This window comes from Mauremys mutica, chromosome 7, assembly GCF_020497125.1.
Source record: "Mauremys mutica isolate MM-2020 ecotype Southern chromosome 7, ASM2049712v1, whole genome shotgun sequence".
Classification (NCBI taxonomy): Eukaryota; Metazoa; Chordata; order Testudines; family Geoemydidae; genus Mauremys; species Mauremys mutica.
Window position 1 is genome coordinate 64110196 of NC_059078.1, and position 23001 is coordinate 64133196.

At 39.1% G+C, this 23001-nt stretch overlaps 1 protein-coding gene across 2 annotated transcripts in view; it reads left to right on the forward strand.

Moving 5' to 3' along the window:
- Positions 1-23001, forward strand: part of VCL (vinculin) — a 98134-nt gene that overhangs the window by 26855 nt on the left and 48278 nt on the right. For both annotated transcript variants that reach the window (XM_045023839.1, XM_045023840.1), the window contains exons 2-4: positions 8899-8969; positions 19877-20027; positions 21855-21963. In XM_045023839.1, the coding sequence (XP_044879774.1) occupies positions 8899-8969; positions 19877-20027; positions 21855-21963 (331 nt within the window). The remainder of the gene's footprint in view (positions 1-8898; positions 8970-19876; positions 20028-21854; positions 21964-23001) is intronic.

Consider the following 23001-nt stretch of genomic DNA (forward strand, 5'->3'; position numbering starts at 1 on the left):
TTAAAGTGTTGCCTGGAGCCCCTGTGCCTTCCCCCATTCTCTGCTTACCCAACTGGCAGGGGGAGCTCAGGGCTTCTGTCCCGTGTGTGTGTGTGTGTGTGTGCGCGTGCATGCGTGCGCTGGGGCCCGAGGCTTTAGTCCTATTGGGAAAGCTGAAGCCCCGAGACCCCTCTCTCCACAGGGCAGAAGACCATTAAGTGAGCTCTTAGGACTGGGAGCACAAGTTCATACAGGCCACTTCTTCTTCCTCTCAGGGGAGGAAAGCTCTCTTCCCCCATTAGCAGAAATGTGAACATTTTGTGATGATGATCTCTGTCTGACCTACTATATTTTAGAGTGCTAAAAAGAAGTTTCTATCTTTCCTTCCCTCTCAAACGTCCCCATTAATACTTTCCATATATTTCCATCTCTGGTTCCCCCTGGAAAAAGCCACTAAACTTTTATTTTTATGTTGGATTTGGGGTTGTTGACCAAACATACAACCATACCCTTGTATCATTAATGTACAATATACTCTGCCCCGCTCTTCAGACTAGTATGTTTCTATTAGATATTCAGAGGGGTTTAACTCTACATATCACAATTGCCCTACTTTTCATGAAACTCCCTGGTGGTATGCTTCAGTTCACATGTTGTCTTTCTCCAAATGTTTATGTACTTCTATAGAATTCTGTATCACCTACTGGAGCCACTTTGAGACTTAGGGATCTTTTACAGCCATAGGTGTCTTAAAAATGGGTCACAGAACAGTTTTTTGGTATCTGCTATGAAAGATTTTCCTGCATCTCCTTCATGTGAGGCAGAGTTGACATATTGCAATTGTGCGTTTCACCAACTAGACAGTTGCCATTTTTCTTGTGCATATATTAACTTTATCTGGAAAATCTAGGAGGAAAGAGTTAATCTTTGTATGGGCCTGATTAGAGCGGGGCTTAGTTCTAGTCTAAGAAGTATTGCAGCAGGAGAGAAGCTTTTCATAATAATGCTGGAAAAATTCTCCAATTAAAATATTTTGTATTGAGCAGTTCACTGTGGCATACCTAAGATTTGCTTTTGTGTTTCTTTCATGTTGCTTTATGTGCCCTGCATTTAATCAGAACACTTATGCGGTGGACTCAGTATCTGCATAGGGTTACTAGGCTTCTGCAGCATCAATAGAAGTCAATTTTGCTGTCCAAACTATGTCACTTATTCTGGTTTCTGTATAGTCTTTTTCTGTAATTAAACTGTTTTAGTTGAATTCTAGATTTCCTTGGCCCTGGGCAGTTGGAACTGGTGTTAAAAATTTCACTGTTGCAGGTAGGTTTGTTGCCTGATGTTGGGGACAGATGGCCAAGCTTTAATTTTCTTGATTTATTGCTGGAGGATATTGGAATGGTGCCTTGAAACCTCTGGAATTCAGTCTCCAGTGTAATGTTGAGAAAACCAGCCAAAAAAAGCATACGTAAATGAAAGATAGGGCCTATAGATGGAACTGATTCAGCAAGGTATTTAAGCATGTGCCTGACTTACAGTGTAAATAATCCTGTTGACTTCATTGAAACTTCTCACGTGCTTAAAGTTAGGCATGTGCTTAGGTACCTTGCTGAATCAGGCTATACTGAGGTTGGGTCAAGTGTTAATGTTGCAATGGTAAAGATTTATTGTGTTAGAGGATCATAAGATACTGGATATGAACTACAGGTAAAAAAGGAAGAGTTTGGTTTCTTGTTGGTTTACGTACGTGTTTATCTTGCAGCTCCTAAGCAGATGTGGCTACTTTTCACAGAAGAAATGCAGTATACAGGCTTTATCAAAACTTTCATAAAATAGTGCTAGAGTATACTTTTTAAACATCTGTCAGTAACACCTTTTAATGTCTTCGTTAGAGCTGGTGCAACTGATTTTAAGAGTGGAAGTGGAACAAATTAAAGTTCAAGGTGCTAAATTCGACAGGGATGAATTTTGAATAAGAAACATGCACTAGAACAGTGGCTCTCAACCTTTCCAGACTACTGTACCCCTTTCAGGAGTCTGATTTGTTTTGAGTACCCCCCAAGTTTCACCTCACTTAAAAACTACTTGTTTACAAATCAGACATAAAAATATGAAGCGTCACAGCACACTGTTACAGAAAAATTGATTACTTTTTCATTTTTACCATATATTTATAAAATCAATTGGAATATAAATATTATATGTACATTTCAGTGTATAGAGCAGTATAAATAAGTCATTATCTGTATCAAATTTTAGTTTAGTGCTTTTTATGTAGCCTGTTGTAAAACTAGGCAAATATCTAGATGAGTTCATGTACCCCCTGGAAGACCTCTGCGTATCCCCAAGGGTATGTGTACTCTTGGCTGAGAACCACTGCACTAGAGTAAAGCTGTTAGCTTGTGTTTTTCCTCATTATTCCTAGATTGTTTAACTAATTTTTAAGATTATTTCCACTTGGATAAATACATTGTAAAATGGCAAGATGTTTCCATTTGCCTTATTAGGACCTTGGTTTAAGAAGTTAGTTTTAAATATGTGAGTAGTCCCACTGACATCAATGAACTGGAGTAGCAGGCAGGGAGTAGCCTGTAAAATGAGTGTTATCCTAAAATAGCTGTTCACAAGTCCTCCATAGTCTTAATTCATTCTTGCTTGTAAAACATACTATATCTTCTCCATAGGACGCTGAGGTCATCATCCCATCAGACTATTTATTGTGATTGAGGAGTGACAAGTGAAACTTGCATTAAATCTCAAGCTTTCATGAGCCACCGAAACTTTATGTATCTTTATTCAGAAAATTCAGTTTTTTATTGCTAAACCAGAGTGTGTAAAGTAGAGTTGACCTAGTTTATTCTTCAGTAAATTTTTAAATTAAATCCTGCTGAGTGGCAGTATCTGGGGACCAAGTCCCATAGAGCAACTTTGAACTTAAGCCACGTTCAAAAATGCTGCTGTTTGCCTATAGGAGCCAAATGTTTTGCCCTGTTTCAGTGGCTATTACTGTGTGTGGCTGCTAAATTTGGTCCTGTATTTATGTGCTAAATATATATAATCAACTGCAAATTAAACATTGAGTTTACAGTCTCAAATCAGAGTGATCTGAATAAAGCATCTGGTAATCTCAGCCAGTGTAGTAAATATTTTCTCTTACCTGACCTCAAACTTGGCAGTTCTGTACAAACAGGAGGCAGGCCTAAATTTATCATAATTGCGTCTGATTCCAGTAGCATTTGACAGATGCTTATTTTTAGCCTTGCAGCCTAGGCTATTTTTTATTGTTTTAGAGGTGACAGAACTTATATTGACCATCAGCTCCTGCAGCCTAAATATTTTCCTCTGGATATTGCAGTTTGACATTAATGTGGGTCCTGATATGTGTATAACCAGGAAGTTGTTTTGCGTTTGCCCTTTAATGCTTCAGTAGGTCATTAGTATTTGTTTTCAAGACAAATTTCTAAGAGATGGGGAACATGAGAAATTGCAGAAGCTGCAGAGGATTTGATTGAGTTGCATAGATAAATAGATAATTTCTGACATGTTTTAACACACAGTTGCTAAAACACCTTCTCTTTCACAGTCTGTGTATTCCTTATTGGCTTGCTTTAAAACATGGGTACATTTTTAAATCCTGTTGCTGACTTAATGCATATGCAATGGCTTGGGGTAGTGATGATTTATTTCTAGGATATAAACTAGACAAATTCAGTAGATAAGGTCATTTTCTGCACAAGACATTCCTCGCATTTGTTATGCTAAATTTGTTTATTTACCTCTTTGCTTTTTATCAGTTATCCAGCTGACAAACACACTGGTGTTCAGCTACAGCAGCTGAATTTATTTGCGATGGTCTCTAATAGTAAGGCTGAAAGTTGAGGACTATGACTACCGCCCTCCCCCTCCTTTTTTTTTTTTATCATGATACTTGACATTAGTGAATAATTTTATGGAAAACAGATCTTGTTTTAAACATTGTAGAACATTCTAGAAAGCACTAAACTTTCTTCCTTTCTAATTGAAGTGGGAAGGTATGGGAGCTGTAAGTAAAGATTTCATTTCTGACTTTTAAGTCTGAATCTCTTGTTTCTGAGGTTCAGCAGGTCCTCAGTATTGCCAATCCTAAGCGTTCCAAAAACTTGAGATTGGCTTAAAATCATGATTTTTTTTAAAATCAATTTTGGATCCTTTGTATGTGAGGCTTTACAGTGCACTCTGTTCACATTTTCAAGCTGTTCTCCACAACCATAAGGGCTAGAAACTTACTTTCATTTTTTTTAAATGAAAAGAAAGTTCAGTGAAAATTCATAATTCCAGGAGCTGGGAAATAAAGAAAAATATCCAGTATAGCAAGACTTGTGATAAAACTGCGAGCATTAGCAACACTGGATCCTCAGCCTTTGTTCTGGGAACATAGGCACCAGAGATGGCACCTTTTAAACAGGACTGTGACTCTTTTCAGATTGGCTCTTTCTCCCACAGCAGCAGCCTGGGGAAAAAGTCACTAGCCGTGGGCAGGAAATTTAAAAGGTACTAGACCTCTACTAGTCACAGGTAGATAAGAGGGAATAAGGTCCTCACCAACAAGGTCAGAGAGCTACAGCTTGATGAAGAGCCCAGCCTCTTGTCTACCCTAACTGCTAAGAGTTCCTACCAGCCTATTGTCCTTTACCTTTGTGCAGGAGAATCTATTCTTCATATCTGTCTCTGGCTTGTGGGTGTGGGATAAATCTGAAACTCCACTCCTTTAGCTTCTAGAAGGGAGGTGTCTCCTCTTTTTGAGTTTAGTTAGTGGCTACTGGGGGGGAGGAGATAATAGGATGAAAGAAGTTTCTACTACGTACTATATACGTCTCTTAATCTCTCTTAGATTCCATTCCTTGCTTTTTTCATTCCCCTTCCTCCCAAACTGTGCGGCTTATTGGTTTGCCCAGCAACAGCCAGGTTCTCAATTTCATGCTGTTGCTTTTGGTCAATCTGTGAACTGCAACAGAGTCACTGAAAGTGTCCATAGATTCTGTTCACCTTTGGGAGGCCTTCTTTGCAACTGTAAGTGCTGACACTTAATTTTGTTTTAAAATGGAAGTTTCGATTCTGCAGAAATTGGGGTGGTCCCTGTCACTTGCCAGGGCAAGCTTCTCGCACAGAGCAAGAGTGAGTTTTTCAAGTCCAGATTAAGATCACCCAGTTTGCTTTACTGTTTATCTGATTAAAACATGTTGTGTAGAAAATATCAAACTATAGAAGTTCTTGAAATATTAGTAAACATAGATACTCCTTTTATGTTAACTGTACCACCCATTAAGTCAGGGGTGGGCAAACTATGGCCTGCAGGCCAGATCTGGCCCACCAGCCATTTTAAGACTGCCCTTGAACTCCCGCGGGGGAGCAGGGTCTACGGATTGCCCCGTACCGGCACTCCAGCTGAGGAGCAGGGTTGGGGGCCACACCATGTGGCTGCCAGAAGCCGCAGCATGGCCTCACGTCTGGCGCTCCAGCCAGGGAGCAGGGTTAGGGTCTGCTCCATGTGGCTCCCCAAAACCACAGCATGGCCTCCCTCCAGCGCTCTAACCAGGGCACGGGTCGGGGGCCACTCCACATGGCTCCCAGAAGCCGCGGCATGGCCCCGCTTCAGCCGGGGCACAGGGTGTGGGGCCGCTTCATGCTGCTCCTGGAAGCCGCAGCATGGCCCCCCTCTGGTGCTCCAGTGGGAGCAGCAGGGGTGGTGCCTGCAGACGGGGCAGTGTGCAGAGCCATCTGGCTGTGCCTCTGGTTAGGAGCTGTAGAAGGGACATGCCGCTGCTTCCGGGAACTGCTTGAGGTAAGCGCTGCCTGGAGCCTGCACCTCTGAGTCTCCCCCCATGCCCCAAACCCCTGCCCCAGCCCTGATCCCACTCCCACCCTCTGATCCCCTTGATCCTAGCCCTGAGCACCCTCCTGCACCCCAAACCCCTGATCCCCAACCCCACCCCGGAGCCCATAACCTCAGCCGAAGCCTTCACCCCTTCCTGCACCCCAACCCCCTGCCCCAGCCCTAGGGTGACCAGATAGCAAATGTAAAAAATCGGGACTGGGGGTGAGGGGTAATAGGAGCCTATATAAGAAAAGTCCCCAAAATCGGGACGGTCCCAATAAAATCGGGACATCTGGTCACACTACCCAGCCCTGATCTCCCTCCTGCCCTCGGAACCCCTCGATCCTAGCCCAGAGCACCCTCCTATACCCCAAACTCCTCATTCCCAGCCCTACTCCAGAGCCCACACCCCAGCCGGAGCCCTCGCCCCCACCCCACCTCAGAGCCCCCTCCCGCGTTCTGAAGTCCTCATTTCTGGCCCCACCCTGGAGCCTGCACCCCCAACTAGAGCCCTCACCCCCCTGTACTCCAACCCTAATTTTCTGACCATTCATGGCCTACCATACAATTTCTATTCCCAGGTGTGGCCCTTGGGCCAAAAAGTTTGCCCACCCCTGCACTAAGTTATACAGAAGAGCTGTTTGGGAATTTTTCTGAAACATTTTTTGTCAGAAAAATGCTGATTCATCAAAACAGTTTGTAGGAATGGGCTGATTTCAACAAATTTCTTGACTTGAAATTTTCTAATAAAAAATTCTAGTTTTCTCATTCAAAATGACAGTAGAAGAACCGTTTTTTAAAAAAAGCCAAAATCAAACTGAAATACTTTGAAATTACCTGTATTTCTGTTGACCCAAACAGACACATTTATTTTTCAAGTTTTTGGTCTGAAATTTTTTTGAGATTTCTACTTTTCTCATCCCAGCGTGTGTTGGGAAAATTTTTCAAAAGCTCAGATTTTCATGAGATGGGTAAACAGATCACTGCCCAGCTCTATTATACCAACTTTGCAAAAGACACAGATTTTAATAATTTATTTTGCCTTGTTATAGTCTGCATATATGCAAAAAAGAGATTGAGAACTACCTCCATGTGAAGTCTGGATATTCTTTTCTCATATATGCACACAGTTCTGATGGACTTGAGTGGGAGTTTCTGTGGTGTATCCAAAGGCAGAAATGACCCCTGTACCTTGCAAGTGTAGCACTCCTAAGTTACAATATGTATGTTAGTGGTTAAACGTGGACTGTTTTTTGGTGTAAGAACTAGAAAATGTCAGGGCTATATTTTCTCTGTCTTGTCCCTGTAAAGTTTAGAACTGTACTGAAGAGGTCAAAGGGGGACAGTGCTGATGAGCAGTAGCTTGTGCTCCTGGAAGACACTAGAGGACTGAGGCTTATGCAAGCTCTGTGTGTCTTATGGATTCTGACAAAAGTTTTAATAAAATGCACCAGCTTTAACATCTCTCTGGTCTGGGAGTGTAACTCAGGCAGACCTCTTCAGTTTAATGCTTGTATGTTAAAACATATTTGTTACAGTAAAAATTAGGATACAATGTTGTTTTGTCTGTAGCTCAGGCAGCTCTGGAAGCACTTAATATAAACTAGTGTCTGGGTTAAAGACCTTCTGCTTCCCCGGGCATTGCTGAATGGTTTATTCAGCTGGAAAATACAGTGAACAATGCAACTGGAAAGACTCTGTCAAGTTTATGATCTCATAGACCACAGAGAACCAGCTGCTGATTTGAAAGATTTGTGTAACACAAGAGCTATTGTGTATGAAAACAGTGAATGTTGTTACCCCGATCTTAGTTTAGTCCCTTCATTATTAACTATAAAGGGAAACTTGTGCACCATTACTTTGCCTGAGGATAGTTGTGTGTGTGTGTGTGTGTGTGTGTGTGTGTGTTTACTTCCTGTAGTTAATTACATTTTCTAATAGGCAAGTCAGGTCGAAGGGTAGAAGAGGGATTTGTTTTGTTTGTTTTTTTACCTTGGAGCCTTCTTTCTGATTCACATTTTATTGGCAAGCCTGCAAAGCTTATTGGGGATATAAAGTTCCTTCTCTTTTCTTGCATAATTGTGTAACGATGATTTTTTCTAACAATTTCTGTAGGAAGAAGAAACAAACTAGCTTCTTCTCTGTTTCTGCATTGAGATTTAGTAGAGGTGTTACACAGGACATAAAATTCATTTATTCATAATACATGATAACATGACTAGCACCAAGGTAATTTTGGTGTACTTACACTAAAGATGTAGTGTCCAATTTTATTTGGCTATTAATATGCACTTTAAAAAAGTGCTCTCATTTAGCATATACTCATGCTCACATAAGTGGAATCCCACAAACCCATAAATAAGATTGCTATAAGACTAAATGTTCAACTCATGTAATTTGCATTATAAAAAATGATTAGATATTTTATTTTTATGGCTCAGTGCTGCAGTTGGTGTTCTCGAAATGCATATTACACCTCTACCCCGATATAACACGACCCAATATAACACAAATTTGGATATAACGTGGTAAAGCAGTGCTCCGGGGGCGGGGAGAGGGCTGCGCACTCCGGCGGATCAAACCAAGTTTGATATAACGTGGTTTCACCTATAACGCAGTAAGATTTTTTGGCTCCCGAGGACAGCGTTATATCGAGGTAGATGTGTACCTGTAAAAAATAGTTGTCTTTCAGCAGTAGCGAGAATTGTTTCCTCAAAACTTGACTGTAGCAATATTGGAAAGCAATGTTTTTATTGGTATTATTTATTTGACCAGATCTGTATAGGGAACATTACCATACTGCACACCACAAAACTTGTACTGTGATTGACAAGCAGTTTATTGTCCATGAATTTAAGGCTTTCCAAAAAGAGTAAACTTTAAAAATTCTACTTAGTACCTATATAATGCTTTACATATTCAAAACTCTATACAAACATTACCAAAACTAATAAAAGGGCTTGTCAGTTTCTAGTTCCTTTTGTTGGTATATGATCTGATTGATGTAAGCATTAAACTGAAACTCCAAAGCTGAGGGGTTGAATATGACTCTTGGATTTTTCATACAGGTTGGAAAAGAAACAGTGCAGACAACTGAAGACCAGATTTTGAAAAGGGACATGCCACCAGCCTTTATCAAGTAAGTTTATCAACATATTCAAAATGTCTGCCATAGGTACAGGAACCTACATCTAGAACAGGGGTCAGCAACCTTTGAGAAGTGGTGTGCTGAGTCTTCATTTATTCACTCTGAGTTAAGGTTTCACGTGCCAGTAATACATTTTAACGTTTTTAGAAGGTCTCTTTCTAGAAGTCTATAATATATAACTAAACTATTGTTGTATGTAAAGTAAATAAGGTTTTAAAAATGTTTAAGAAGCTTAATTTAAAATTAAATTAAAAAGCAGAGCCCCCGGACCGGTGGGCAGGACCTGGGTGTGTGAGTGCCACTGAAAATCAGTTCGCGTGCCGCCTTTGGCACGCTTGCCATACGTTGCCTACCCCTGATCTAGAAGTAAATGTTTCTTTACAGTGAGGGGGAGGGGAACTTTATTTTTAATGGCCTTTATTTTAATATGCCTTTTATTTCCCTGGCCTCATTTACTTGCTTAGTGTCGACACTACTGCAGTAAGTCGACCTATGTTACACAACTCCAGCTACGTGAATAACGTAGCTGGAGTTGATGTACCTTAGATTAAGTTACTGCAGGGTCTACACCATGGGAGGTCAACGGGAGAAACTCTCCCGTCGACTTACCTTACTCTTCTCATCCGGAGTAGAGTACAGGGGTTGACTGGAGAGTAATCTGCTGTCAATTTGGTGGGTCTTCACTAGATCCGCTAAATCGACGGCTGGTGGATCGATCTCGGAGCGTAGATCCTGGTTGTACTGTCGGCCTGCCCTTAGGCAGAAAGATTATAGGCTTTAGCTAACAGGAGTAGCCAGATGCCAAACCTCTGCTAGAGGTAGCTACTTTGCCAGCCTTTGCTTGTATGGGTAGCTTCCCTCTTCCCCACCCCTCCACCCCCACCCCATGATACCTTTCTTTCCCTCCGGAGGGACACTGTTGGAGAGTGGGTACACGCTATTTCTCCATGCATCGGTATTAAGTTGTGCTAAAGGGCTTTTTCTAAGATTTAGTGCTGTTCTCCCTATAAGTGTTTTCCATTTTTTTGGCTGGAGGAGGAGTATGTCAGTGATTGCATAGCCAGTTGCTGCATAACATGACTTGGAAATATTTTTAAGACACCTAAAAACTAACTGACTGGCACTTCTAATTAAGTTCATGGCTCAGTACTGAAGACAAATGATTTTCTCCTCCGTGGCCTTGCGTCTTAAAAATGAAACATCATTTTTTAGCGGGCATTAAACTGCCACACCTGTCATGTCAAATGACAAACTCTCATTGAAAAGAATTCCCTTACCCAGCCACCCCCTGTGAATTCAGTGTTTTCTTTATTAGCAATTTCTGCTGGCACATGCTAAGTCACTGAATATCCTAATGTTTTCTTGAGGGAGACAAGATGCTCAAGAACCAGAACCGGAAACTACTGAACCAAATACTAAAATTCTAAACAAATGAGTACTGTGAGTGTGTGTGGGTAGGGGGGAGGGGACAGATTGGTTCTTAAAGAGAAACATTTTTGAATAATTTTTGAAGACAGACTTTGTGAAGATTTCCATGCATGGCAGGGCTATGTTTATTCTTTTGGAGGCTTACATTTTTTATATATTGCTGCTCCTTTAGAGTTATGCAAAATGGTTTATTTTGTTGCCTTTTGCTGTCCAAGATGTATAGATAATAAAATGAAGCCATGGTTTAGTTGATACTCTTTATTTAGGAGGAGGATGGGAGAAGCAGATGGAAGAAATTAATAACTTTCCTGGAATTTAGTGAGCCAGCACTGCTTTGTGGAAACTTTTAAGTATCAGTCATTAAGTCAGTATATGTTAGACTGAAGCAGAATTGTGTTGGAAGTTTTATGAAGGCTATCTAAGCAGTAGATATTGGGTCAACCCTGAACAAATTCATTTTTAAAAATAAATATTTTGCCAAGTATCAAAACAGTTAGCAAAACAGTATACTTGTACAAGATTGGGCTTTTATATTTTATTTCTGAAATATTTGTTCATGTAGATGATTATTCCAGCTGGAAACAGAAGTAAAAAATGGACTCAAATCAGGTATCAGACTTACTCAAGTCTTTAAAAATGGACATAAAAAAAATCTGTATATTTGCGAAAGGGGCCTAAGCCGTCAGTGCGCTGAATAAAGCTGCCCACATGGGTAAACTTGGCTTTCTCGGAGAGGTGGTTGTTAAGAGAGATTGCTTATGTATTTTGTCAGTACAATATTTGGTTGGTGCTAAAATATAAATTTTTATAGAGTAATGATTACAGTACAACTTTCTGGTCAAATCCTTTCTTTTGTGTATTTTAATGATTTTGGTATGTCCTCTACATTTTGCTGTTTCAGCATTTTTGAGGGGCTGCCAAGCTGGGGGAGGAAATGGAAGTAGCATTAATACATAGGTAAAATAGAAAATGGTCACTTTTTTCTAATTGGGAGCACAAAATAAAGAAGTACAGGTGAATAATCTTGGTCCCTTGTCTTAAAATTTGCTTGCAAAGTAGGTGAAAAACTTCTAGATGTTCTTCTTTTACATGGTCTACTGACAGAGAAATGATAACACAACTTCGTATTGTAGAATATGTTTTCTACATCTGTAGCTTTCTTCAAAAATTGTAGTGTTGTCAGTTAACTTTGGTCATTTTGGAAACATGACTATAGTGACCTACATGGCTCATTTTGAAAACAAATTTGCTGATGTTAAAGTAATACTGAATAGGTATTTGTAACTGAAGCCAATAAATGTATGTAATCACTATGGTTGCAAAAACAAGTGCAGTCCACAGAAGTGTGGTTTGTTAGAATAAAAGTTAAGAGAAATGAAACTGTTTATTGCCTGTCTTAAATATCTGAAGGATATTTAAGGAAAGTTTAAGGATGATATTTTAAGGATGTTTTAAGGATGTTTAAGGAAAAATGAGCAAAATGGATTGTGATTTTTAAAATAAAAACATATAACCTTCATAATGATGTATGCCTACTGTAACTTAACTTGTGCTGCCTCAACTGTATTGTATTCCCTTATCTTTTGCTTGTAAGAAAATAACATGTACTGCCCACAAAAGTTAGTAACTAACTATGCTGAAGTCTAGAATACAGAGTTTACTTTTGCTGGTTAAATGTGCAGCATTAAATCACATTTCTTTAAGAGACAGTGTGGGTCTCACAAGTTCTTTTGGGCATTTGTTAGATCATAACAGTGGCTAAAAATACACCTCTACCCCAATATAAAGTGACCTGACATAACACGAATTCGAATATAAATGTGGTAGAGCAGTGCTCCAGGGGAGGGGGGGGCTTGGGAGGGGCTGCGCACTCTGGCAGATCAAAGCAAGTTCGATATAATGCGGTTTCACCTATAACGCGGTAAGATTTTTTGGCTCCTGAGGACAGTGTTATATTGGGGTAAAGGTGTATATTCACAGCTTTTATTATAGACCTTATTCTGTTGTAAGGCCAAAAGTAAAACCTTGGTAACAGGAGTGCATGCTTAACTGATATACATGTCTGACGTTGAATACCTAATACCTCCAGAGAGTTAATTATTCCACTATAATTGTGTTATTCCTGATTCTTTACAGAATCTAAAGAATTTAATGTCTGAACATAAAAATTGTCATTATAAGTATGCAGACTTTCATAGAACCACCATTTTTGATAAGCACTGCTATACAGTATACCAAGTACAAATATATCAGTTATACAATTTGGGTTATTTTTAGGGCTGTCAATTAATTGCAGTTAATGCCTGTAATTAACTGAAAGCAAAATTTAATGCTTTTTTTTTTAATGTGTTAATTGCATACCTGTGGGTGGGGCAGGAGGCATTGGCAACAGGGGGGCTGGAGCAGCCCAGAGCGCCCAGTCCTGACCCTATACTTGAAAATATAGAAAACCCCCAAATTATTTAAACAAATGGTATTCTAATATTGTTTAACAGTGCGATTTAAAACTGCGATTAATTGTTTAATTTTTTTAATCGCTTGACAGCCCTAGTTATTTCTTTTGAGTTACAAACCAGCTACCACAAATGATATCTGGTGTGGATGGGTTATGAACTATTTTAATATCTTTTCACATGGCTAGCTTTGTTTGGCACACTTACTAATGGTACTAAAATAGAGGATAGTGTTTCACATAAATACCTATGTAGTTAAATAACTGTTCCTTAATTATTTATATTGGAACCGTGTACTGAAAAATTATTAATCTTTACTACTGTTGTGCCCCAGAATTTGCAGCAGAGAGGGCTCTTACATTTTATTCTCTTGTTAATAACAAAAATGCTTTTATCAGTAAAGTGACCTGACTTTTTTGTATGATATGGCAAAACTGTAGAAATTTAAGACCTTGCAAGAAATTGTTACTGTCATTTAAACAGTGTTGAAAGTATGTTAGATACTTTCAGGAATGAAGAAATGCTCCTTGTCATGATGCGTTTATTGCAACTACATTTTACTATCTAAAATACAGTATCTTTCACTTGCTGAATATCTTATTCTCCTAATGATTTATCATAAGTTTCTATGCGGTAGCCCTTCAACATAGTGCCAGGGGATAATCACTCAGTTCAGGAAACTTGGAGCTTTTTTGTGGAAAATGTGTAGCCACTCTACCTTGCGCTGTGACCCTATCAGATTGGTTAGGCCAGGTCTTCAGCTGGAGATACTTCTTGCAGATCTCGTGCTCAGTCTGTTGTAGGCAGTGCTACTAGTGAATTACGGTAAACAGGTGGCACACTTCCATCATAGTTGGTATTGAGGAATGCCTTTTATGAGGTTAAATGGATCCATCTTGTTGGAGGTGCCATATTTTGTGTGAGACCCAAAAAGGTCATGATGAGGAGTGCCATGAGAATTTTAGTGACGGCAAGAGAAGAGTCTCTGAATCCTGTCTCCTAGCTGAATGTCCAAATGAAACTAATTACTTAAGTGCCAAAGGGTAGAATTTTCAAAGGCTCCTAATTTCCAAGATACTTTTGAAAGTGAGATTTAGCAGCCTAAGTAATTTTGGATTAAACTTTCAAAAATAACTTGAGTGTTAACTTCCTGCCCTGACCTATTGTTTTGTTTCTACATACTATCAACCAATTGCCCTAGTCCATCTCAGAGGTGGATAAAGAGATCATTGGGTGTAATTTAAGTTTCACATGGGATCATTTGGGATGAGAGCCACTGTAAAATGATATATTAAGACTGACTCTTGTTGCTATAACGAGCAGCTTGCAAATAAAACACTTCAGAAGAGGTGCCTGTGGGAAATAAGGTATGATCGGTTATTTGAGGTCATGTTACAGAATATGAATTGGAAAATTTGAGCAAACACCCAAGTGACTACAGAATTTCATTGAACCATTGTTTGTATATGTGTGTTTTCCATATAACTACCAAACCTGGAAAGGATTCAGAAGGCACTGTCAGGCAGCATTTTTATAGGACATTTTGGAAACACTGAGCAGTTATCTAGCATTCAACAAATGGAATTTAATTTTCAGGCTTGTGTCCTGCTTGATTTTAGGTTTATAGCTGTTCAGTATGGGGTATTCTATTTAAAATATTTGTCGCTAACTTGACAGCAGTTTGACAATATGTTGGAAAACCTCCATTCTAGTAACTAAATTGCTGTTGGTCAACTTTACATGGTGTTTCTTGTGGTAAATGTCACTGTTTCTATAAATTGCAAGTGTACCCTGTGCACTTATGGAAACTAGTTTCTGAAGAAATGATAATTGATTGCCAAGAGTCCTTTAACATTTTTGTAATTATGGGAAAAGCTTGAAACTGCTCTAATGTCAGTAATTCCAACAGAATGATGCAAATGTCATTGACTGTAATGAAATGTAATATAAAATAATTGTACCAGAAGAGAAGTACATCACAGAATAAAATATGAGAAAGATATATTGGCACACCTGCAGTAATTAAAACTTTATCTTTAGCAACTGAGCTTTTGAGTGGCATTTAAAATTAAGGATTGGCTCTGGTGTTTAAAAAATAAACAGACGTTTTGACACATACGGATCCAATTACATCACAAGTCATCCTAATGTTCTGCTCATGTCTAAAACAAGAATATCAAAATATATTTATATATAATTAATCTGGTCTATAAATGTGGTGTTGCTGCCTGGTGTTACAGCAGAGGTGAGTTGACCAGTCTGGCAGGCAGAGCTACCATTTTCTGTCTAGTGGCTTTTCCATTTCAAATTATTGTCATTAGCACGCATTCTATATATTAAAATGAACCAACCCCCCCCCCCACCCTGAAAAATAGTCTTGATGTTAACAGAGAAGTGTCAGATTAGTATTTTTGCTTTACAGAATGTATAAACTGACATTAATATAGGTTGAGGTGAAACTGCTCTCAAAATATTCCAGAAAAGAATAAGAAACCTAAACACTAGATATAAAAAAATAGATCCTCCTTCTCCCCCTGGATTGGTGTTGACAAATCTTAGCCGAAGGTCTTCCCTCTAGTCCCCCAACAATTTTACTGGGTGGGAGAAAATAAATTGAATCATAAGTTGTAATTAGTTCATTACTTAACTATTTATATAGCGTTAAGCATAAAAAAGAATGAGTTTCTAAACATTTTTTTGTCCTTTACACCTACCCACAATCTATCTACCTGAAATTTTTGTTGGCCTAGTAATTAATCTTGTCTAGATAATTATGGATCCTCTATATCAATTTGTCTTTTTACACAATAAGAGCATAAGATATGAGAGTTGTCTTCAGCCAATAACATTTGAATGATTTTGTAGCTTAAAAGCTTTGTGTTCTCTGGTTGAATTCAAATCTAGCAGTTAGTTTTTGTTCAATTTTTTTAACATACTACATATAGATCCTGTTGGAGGAAAAAAGCAATGTGCTGTGATGTGTTTTTTGCATGTCTTTCAACTCAAACAATTTTTTTAAAATTGGGCAATAAATTATTTTGTTCTTTTGCAAAAACCCCACTCCTGCAGGCAGAGGCACATATTCCGAAGTTGCAGTATTTTGAGAGGTAATGGTGTGGAACATTTCACTAAACAGGCCTTTATATGATTAAAACACAAATCCACCTCTAAATCATGTAAATGGTTTTTAAATGAAAACTACATTGTAGCTAAGACATTCCATTCACATGCTGAATCTTTAAGACATGAAGATTTAAAGAGTTTTTATTTTACATCAGTTGATCACAAATGGGAAATACAGCCCTACCTGCATTGGAACTTTTATACAAATGACCATGAAATTCCATAGTGCAAATCCAGCAGTTTTGAGCCTATTGTTTTGATTTGGGTGGATAGGTGACCTGTTTAATGCCTTTCTTAGTGTGTCTGAAAAGAAAAAATATAACTTAGTTTCCCACTGCTGGAAGCAGTTAAACTAACTTTAGTGAAGTATGTTGGACTGAAAGCTACAATTCCATTTTACATAGTGGAGACCAGATCATTCCTGTTTTCTGACTCTTGTTCTAATGGATTTTCTTACGCAATTGTCAATATTGCTCCTAATGAGCAGACCAGATGTTTCATTGTAGACTACATCTTGTGATAAGGCTCTTTGAGTCTACTCAGGGGAACCGCTGGCTGAAAATCTTGTATTGTTCTGACACAACTTTTTAAAGTATTATGTTTTATTTCTTAGTGGGGTCAGAAATATAGGATGGATTGGTCAATTTTCAATGATTTCACTGCTCTCAGCACTATGCTTATTAGGAGGAACTCTGATCAGCATGAAGAAAGTTAGGTATCATGATCCAGTTTCTCTGTAGTAAATCTTGGTTTAGCTCAGAACTGGTGTAGTAGGAGTTTCTTGTTTGACTGAACTTTATTCAAGGATCGCTTAAGATCGAATTGATGGATGACACTAAGATCAGTGTAAGGAGAATCTATGTCCTGCGCTGTACTTAACTGTCTTGTGGGAGGAAACCAGAAAACGGAGGGAAACCCATGAGCAACATAATCAGTGTCGTATCTCCAGGAAAGTCCTTCGTCTGAATTTGTATCTGTTACTAGGCCGGCAATGATTACCCAAAAAGCTAGAATGCGTCACTTTAACAATACTTCGTTTGAAGCTTTTTATAGGCCCCCAAAAGTGGGTAGCTGGGGCGGATAAGTCTTGTAACCTTGATGTCTTGACTCTTCCTTTTGTGAGCTTCAAACACTTGTCCAAGTGTATTCCACCATTGGTGCATGTGTATGTCATGTACTCCAGTTTGTACTCGTTTGGCCAGCAGTGTCCATTAGGCATGTGAGGGTATGTCTACACATCAGTGTTAATCCAGGGCTAGTGGGACTCAAGTCAATTGACGTGTATCAGGGAACCATGGGCATTAGCATCTACACTGCATTTTAACCCTAGGTTAAGGATTTTCTGACCTGTGCTCAAACCTAGGGCTCTGGTGTCCATACTCCAGTGCGCAGACCCAAGTGGGCTGAGCAGTCCCCCCTCTTGCCTCCACCCTGCCAACACTCTAGCTCTAAGAATGTGTGGCACGGTGGGAAAACGCTACCACTCACCCTGTTTCCTAACTGTGATGGTGCTACTGACGGGACTCAGGTGCCCATAAGGAACACATGAGTACATAAACTGCATACTTAGCTCCTTTCGTGGCTGTCTCAGTAGAATGACGGCAGTGTGAGACGGCTTTATACTGAACTGACATCTAATCTGAGAACTGGGTTCTCCACCTCTAGGTTGAATCACATTTGCAGGAAAAGGCCCGTGCGCACCTGTTCTGAGGATAATTAGGACATCAGTGTCCTGGTCTGTCAAACTGGAATGGGATGTTCAGTGAAGAGGATTTTATTTAACTGTATTTTTATTTATTTTTGTCTGTTTTGAAGTTTGACATAAAATGTAGGTTTTAGAGGAAAAGCACACACATCCCCCCAGCCTGGCTGCTGCCAGCTGTGGGGCAGTGAAGTGCATCCCCAACATGACCTCCTAGGATCCCTGACCCTGCTGCCCCCCGGGAGGCGAGGAGAAGGGATCTGTGGGGAAGTTGTGCGGTTGGCTCCTATTCACTGCTCTCACAGTGCACGCTGCCTGGGCACCTCTGCATACGCAGCCCCAAGGAGGCTTTCTTCCTCTGTGTGCGGATGCAGAAAGAAGACAGGACGACAGAGTTGTTGTTAGTACACTTGAATGCTTTTGTGTTGCAAACAAACTTTGGTGCTAGACTTATTTCTGTCATGTTACCATTCGGTTTCCTCTTTACAGTCTCTTAATGTTCCTTGTCTTTTATAAATACACTATTGCTTTTCAATTGCTTTCCTTGCTTCACCTAGCTAACTACAGACAACTCTACTGAATTTTACTTATTCAACTGGCTCCCTGTAGGCACACACCTGAGTACAGTAGTAGTGGAGAATTTTGGTACTTTATAGGGAGTGAACAGTTTAAAATTGTTAATTCTACTCCTTCAGCCCCTCATTGTCTATCCCACTGCACCTGATATGTAATGTCTTCTGCTTCCTTCTCTCCCCATGCCCCAACTTCAGGATGTGTGTGTTAACTTTTCCCCACTTCTGCAAATCTAATATAAATTTCTAACTTGTGTTCATTGACAAGTATTCAGAGTTGCACTGTTTGATGTTGGTGCCCAGCTATGATAGCTTATAGCACAATTACTATGGAGAAAGAGGAAGGTGGAAGCTAGTTTTTTAAGCTGTTAAGAAAATTTTACAATTGATTTTTTTTTGGTTTTGTCAAATATTTACTTGGTGGGAATAAATATACAAAAGGTATTTAGGTGAGCATGAAAATATGTGCACACCTATACAAATGCCTGTATTCACACTAAGAAGCACCACTTCAAATGCTTCTGTTTCCATGAATGCTCAGGGAAATGTGAACATAGAAGATATGAATACTGTTTGATCAATGACTTAAACTTGGCAAAACATTCCCTTGATAGCTTTGCCCTGCAACGAAATGGTGGCAGAGCAGATGCTTGCTTGCTAATCTGTATGCCAGGATACTATCCAGACATGAGAGGCCAAATTAACAGTTGCTTAGTTTGAACTTCTGTGTTAAAGCTTTAGAGTTTGGCTGGAAAGCAAGCTTTTGCTCTGCTACCAGAAAGCTTCTGATTGACTTGTTCAAAGAATACGACATTGGCGAAAAGTTAAAAAGAAATTGATAACTGAAACAGGGTTAACTCCTTAACTCAAAATAGTTTTCTTTAGGGCTGTATTTCAAATAGCTGGATAGAATTAGTTTAATATTAATTTTAAAGCTCATATCAACTGTGTTGAGTTAAGGGTTATAATAACACTCAGACATTCTGCATTTGGGACCTTCTCTCTTAGACTTGGTATCAGAAGTTGAGAGAGAGGAGATTCAGACCATATGCCTAGTCACATGATATTGACGTGCACAAGTAGTAATATACATTAAAGAGCTGGAAAGCTTCTTCATTAACAAATGAAGATCTGAGGAGCCTCAATACTTTTCACAAAATGTCCTTTTGTTATCTTAACTTACAGCTCTGATTAATTACCTATTAATGCATTTATCTGTTGACATTAATAGAACATAATGCAAATGCCAGGATGTTGCACAGTGATTACATTGACTCTATGATCCTGTTGGGAAAACTCCCCTCTACCTAACCTCCTGGCTTGTTGGAACTAAAAGGGTATTTTGTGACTCATGTCAGTGTCTCTAACCTGTTACCTCAGTGTTGTTAACTTGTATATCTTGCTCTAAAGACAAAGGCTGACTTCATCAGTTATGTGTAAATATTTATATTTGCACATTTAAACCATAAGTGTGTGTTGAGATGGATAAATAGTTTGCTTGCTGTGTTTTGATAGTTACAAATAATGAGATTTCAACCCCCTATAAGTTTACACATCTGTTCACTTCTGGCAGAGTATGCAGAGTAAGTATTAATGGCTGTATCTTATTGTTGCACACAGAGTGGAGAATGCCTGCACTAAACTTGTCCAGGCAGCCCAGATGCTGCAAGCAGATCCTTATTCAGTACCTGCTCGTGATTATCTCATTGATGGATCAAGAGGCATCCTCTCTGGTACATCAGACTTGCTTCTGACGTTTGATGAGGCTGAGGTAGGTGTCCTAGTACCAATAACATCATCTTTTATATATCATTATCATGTTATCTCAAGTACCCACTTAATTTATATTTGCTAATTTACAGCACTTCCCAAAATTCATTATCCGTGACAAGGACTCTGTTTGAATAGATTGAAAGCATTCTTTGTGCCTGTCTTCCTGCCAAGAAAAGCCTTTTCATGCTGCCTTGTTACTTACAGGTTTTTGTGTATTTCTTAATCCCCCTCATCTCTGCCCTTCCCCCCCCCCCTCCAAAAAAAATGGCACTCAGGACCTTATGTAAACCCATAGATGCAAGGAATTGTGAGATTGAGGCTTCTGCTTCATCTTGTGTATGTTTGTGTGTATGGTGTTAGTGATGAAACCAATTGGGTTGCTTCACTTTTGTGACCATGTTTCCCCTTCTTAGGAATATGGTATCTCCTGTTTTCTAGCGACTAGCATCATGCCTTTAAGAGGGAATGAAGTTAAGATAAACATATCCCATTTGGTTGAGGAAAAATTGATGCTGCTTACAATGTTTACCTATATCATACCTTTCAACCTGCAAAGTCTCCATATGCTTTCTTTCCCATGGTATGTTAGCACCAGTACCAGTGTTGCTCCTTCACTGTTAACTCACTGATTACTGAAACTGTTCTTATCATGACATCCTGAGATGAGGCTAATGCTTGGAATTACTTTGTGGCACTAGTGATCACATATATTCTTGCAGGTGATTATAATCAGTACCACAGTTATGAGCATGTTCACCTATTCCAATTATAGATCCAGTGCTCAGAGGATTAATTTTTTTTAAGTTAAACTTTTTTAGATGCTCTCAACCTCAGTTGTGACATACCCAAGTTCAACAAGACACATATATTTGACTCTGGATTTGATTTTCACAAATCTAGCATGTTCCCAACCACTTTCAAGAGAGCCCTTGTTCTAATGTTGGCTTATCTACCTTAGTTTTAGCGGTAGTTGTGAGCTACTGTTTTTGAGGACAGTTTCTAGAAGCATAATTTCAGACTTATCAACACTTGGAGTTTGATTTGAATCCACTACAAGCAGTACTTTCAAAGTTACATCCTCTAAAATAAGATTTCATGGTGCCATGGGATCTCTCTGTTTTGCCATGCTCTGAAGTATGTGGTAGAAGACTTGAAGAGGCAATATTTATACATCTTAGTGTGAATCTTTTAAAAAGCAGTTAAAAACCGAATATGGATTAACAGATATTAAACCAAAGTGTACAGAATCTATATTGAAGTAAAAGGAGAATAAGTACCTCTCTTCAAATGTGCATTGTTTTTTGGAAGACTTAAGAAATTGGATCTGCCCTTCAAAAAAGGATATTGTATATTGTGTTCTGCATGTGCAAAACTGCCTAATGGATAACCTTTCATAGGGTAGACTTTGGAGTATGCTTCTCTGATACAGGTTGGCTTAAGTGATTTCTTTTTTTACCAGTTGAATAGCAATAATAAACTTGAAATTATGCTGTCTTCAAACTCACAGCATTTTTTCTAGTGCCATAATAGTTAAATACACTTCCTCACCATTTTACTACTACTCTGATATTCTTTGTCGTCATACAGTTGGAAATTGTTAGAAGCAGGATTTGCATTTCTAAGTACAGACACGTTGATTTTGGCTAATGAGGCTTTCTTGAGTAATCAAATGGTGAGCAGCTTATTCAACATTCCAAACCACATACGTTTCTATAAATTATGCTACCAGATGCTGTACCTGTTCTGTTTCAGTAATAAACAAGTATTTCTAATTTATTGTATTATAGCTTGATCTAATAAATGCTGGAATGTTTTTTTTCCCTAGGTCCGTAAAATCATCCGTGTCTGCAAAGGAATTTTGGAATACCTAACTGTAGCAGAGGTGGTAGAGACTATGGAGGATTTGGTGACATACACAAAGAATCTGGGTCCAGGTTAGACCTTTCCAGTCCTGTGACTATATTCTTGCATGCAGCTCTATTTCTCCAGTAGTTCAGAGGCAAGATCTTGGAGAGAACTAAAGCTGAGGCTTTGAAAACAGCTAGAGGCCAACCATTTTTTACCTCTTTCTGCTTGACAAATATTCTTTTCAGTATGTTCTATAGTAGTTCTAATTAGAAAATTTGTGCACCATGATTTAATTGACCAGTGTTGGTTTATTCACGTCAGAATATCCATAAGAGAGGTTAATGGAATGCACTACAATGTCTTTTACTTTGATGGAGTAATGTGCTAAAAGTTAGCATTTGCTGTTGTATTTTTGCTGTACATCATAAAATACAGTTGTGGAAGCTGTGCACTCATTAACACAGAGCTGAATCCCATTTGTGGAAATAGACCCAGTGTGTTCTGATTCAGATGGTTTATGTCTTGAAGGCATCTCTTGGGATGGTATACATTTAAACCACAGTATGAGTTTGACATCTTCATGTTAGTGAGAATGCTGAAAATAATGTTATAAAAGACCAGCATAATGTTATAAAAGACCCTTTTTCCCCCTCATTATTCACCATCCTTTCTTTACTTTCCAGTTAGTTTGCAGCCTTCTTATGACCTGTTACCTTGCTGATGAGGTCTTTCTATTACATGTATTGATGCCTTTGCCCAAGAGTCTGATAAAGCCTGTATGACTTGCGGAGGTTCTAGTTGTGCTGCAGGAAAATACTAGATATTAAACTTTTGATTTGAATAAAAATAAATATGTCCATGTAAATAAGAATTACCATACAATATCAGACCAATGAGCCATCTCGTCTAGTACTTTATCTCTGTGGCCAGTGTTAGCTGTTTCAAAGAGAGAACCAAGAAACCATATCCTGAAATAACTGGCCCACAGGGGAATTTTAACTAACACCTGTTAGACTTGTCTTATGCCGTAAAGCATGTTTGTCCCATTATATAAGGTGTGACAAAGTCAGGCTGGACGGCTGCAAGAGAGTGGTGGAAGTGCAGGTATGTGAGCCCAAGAGTGA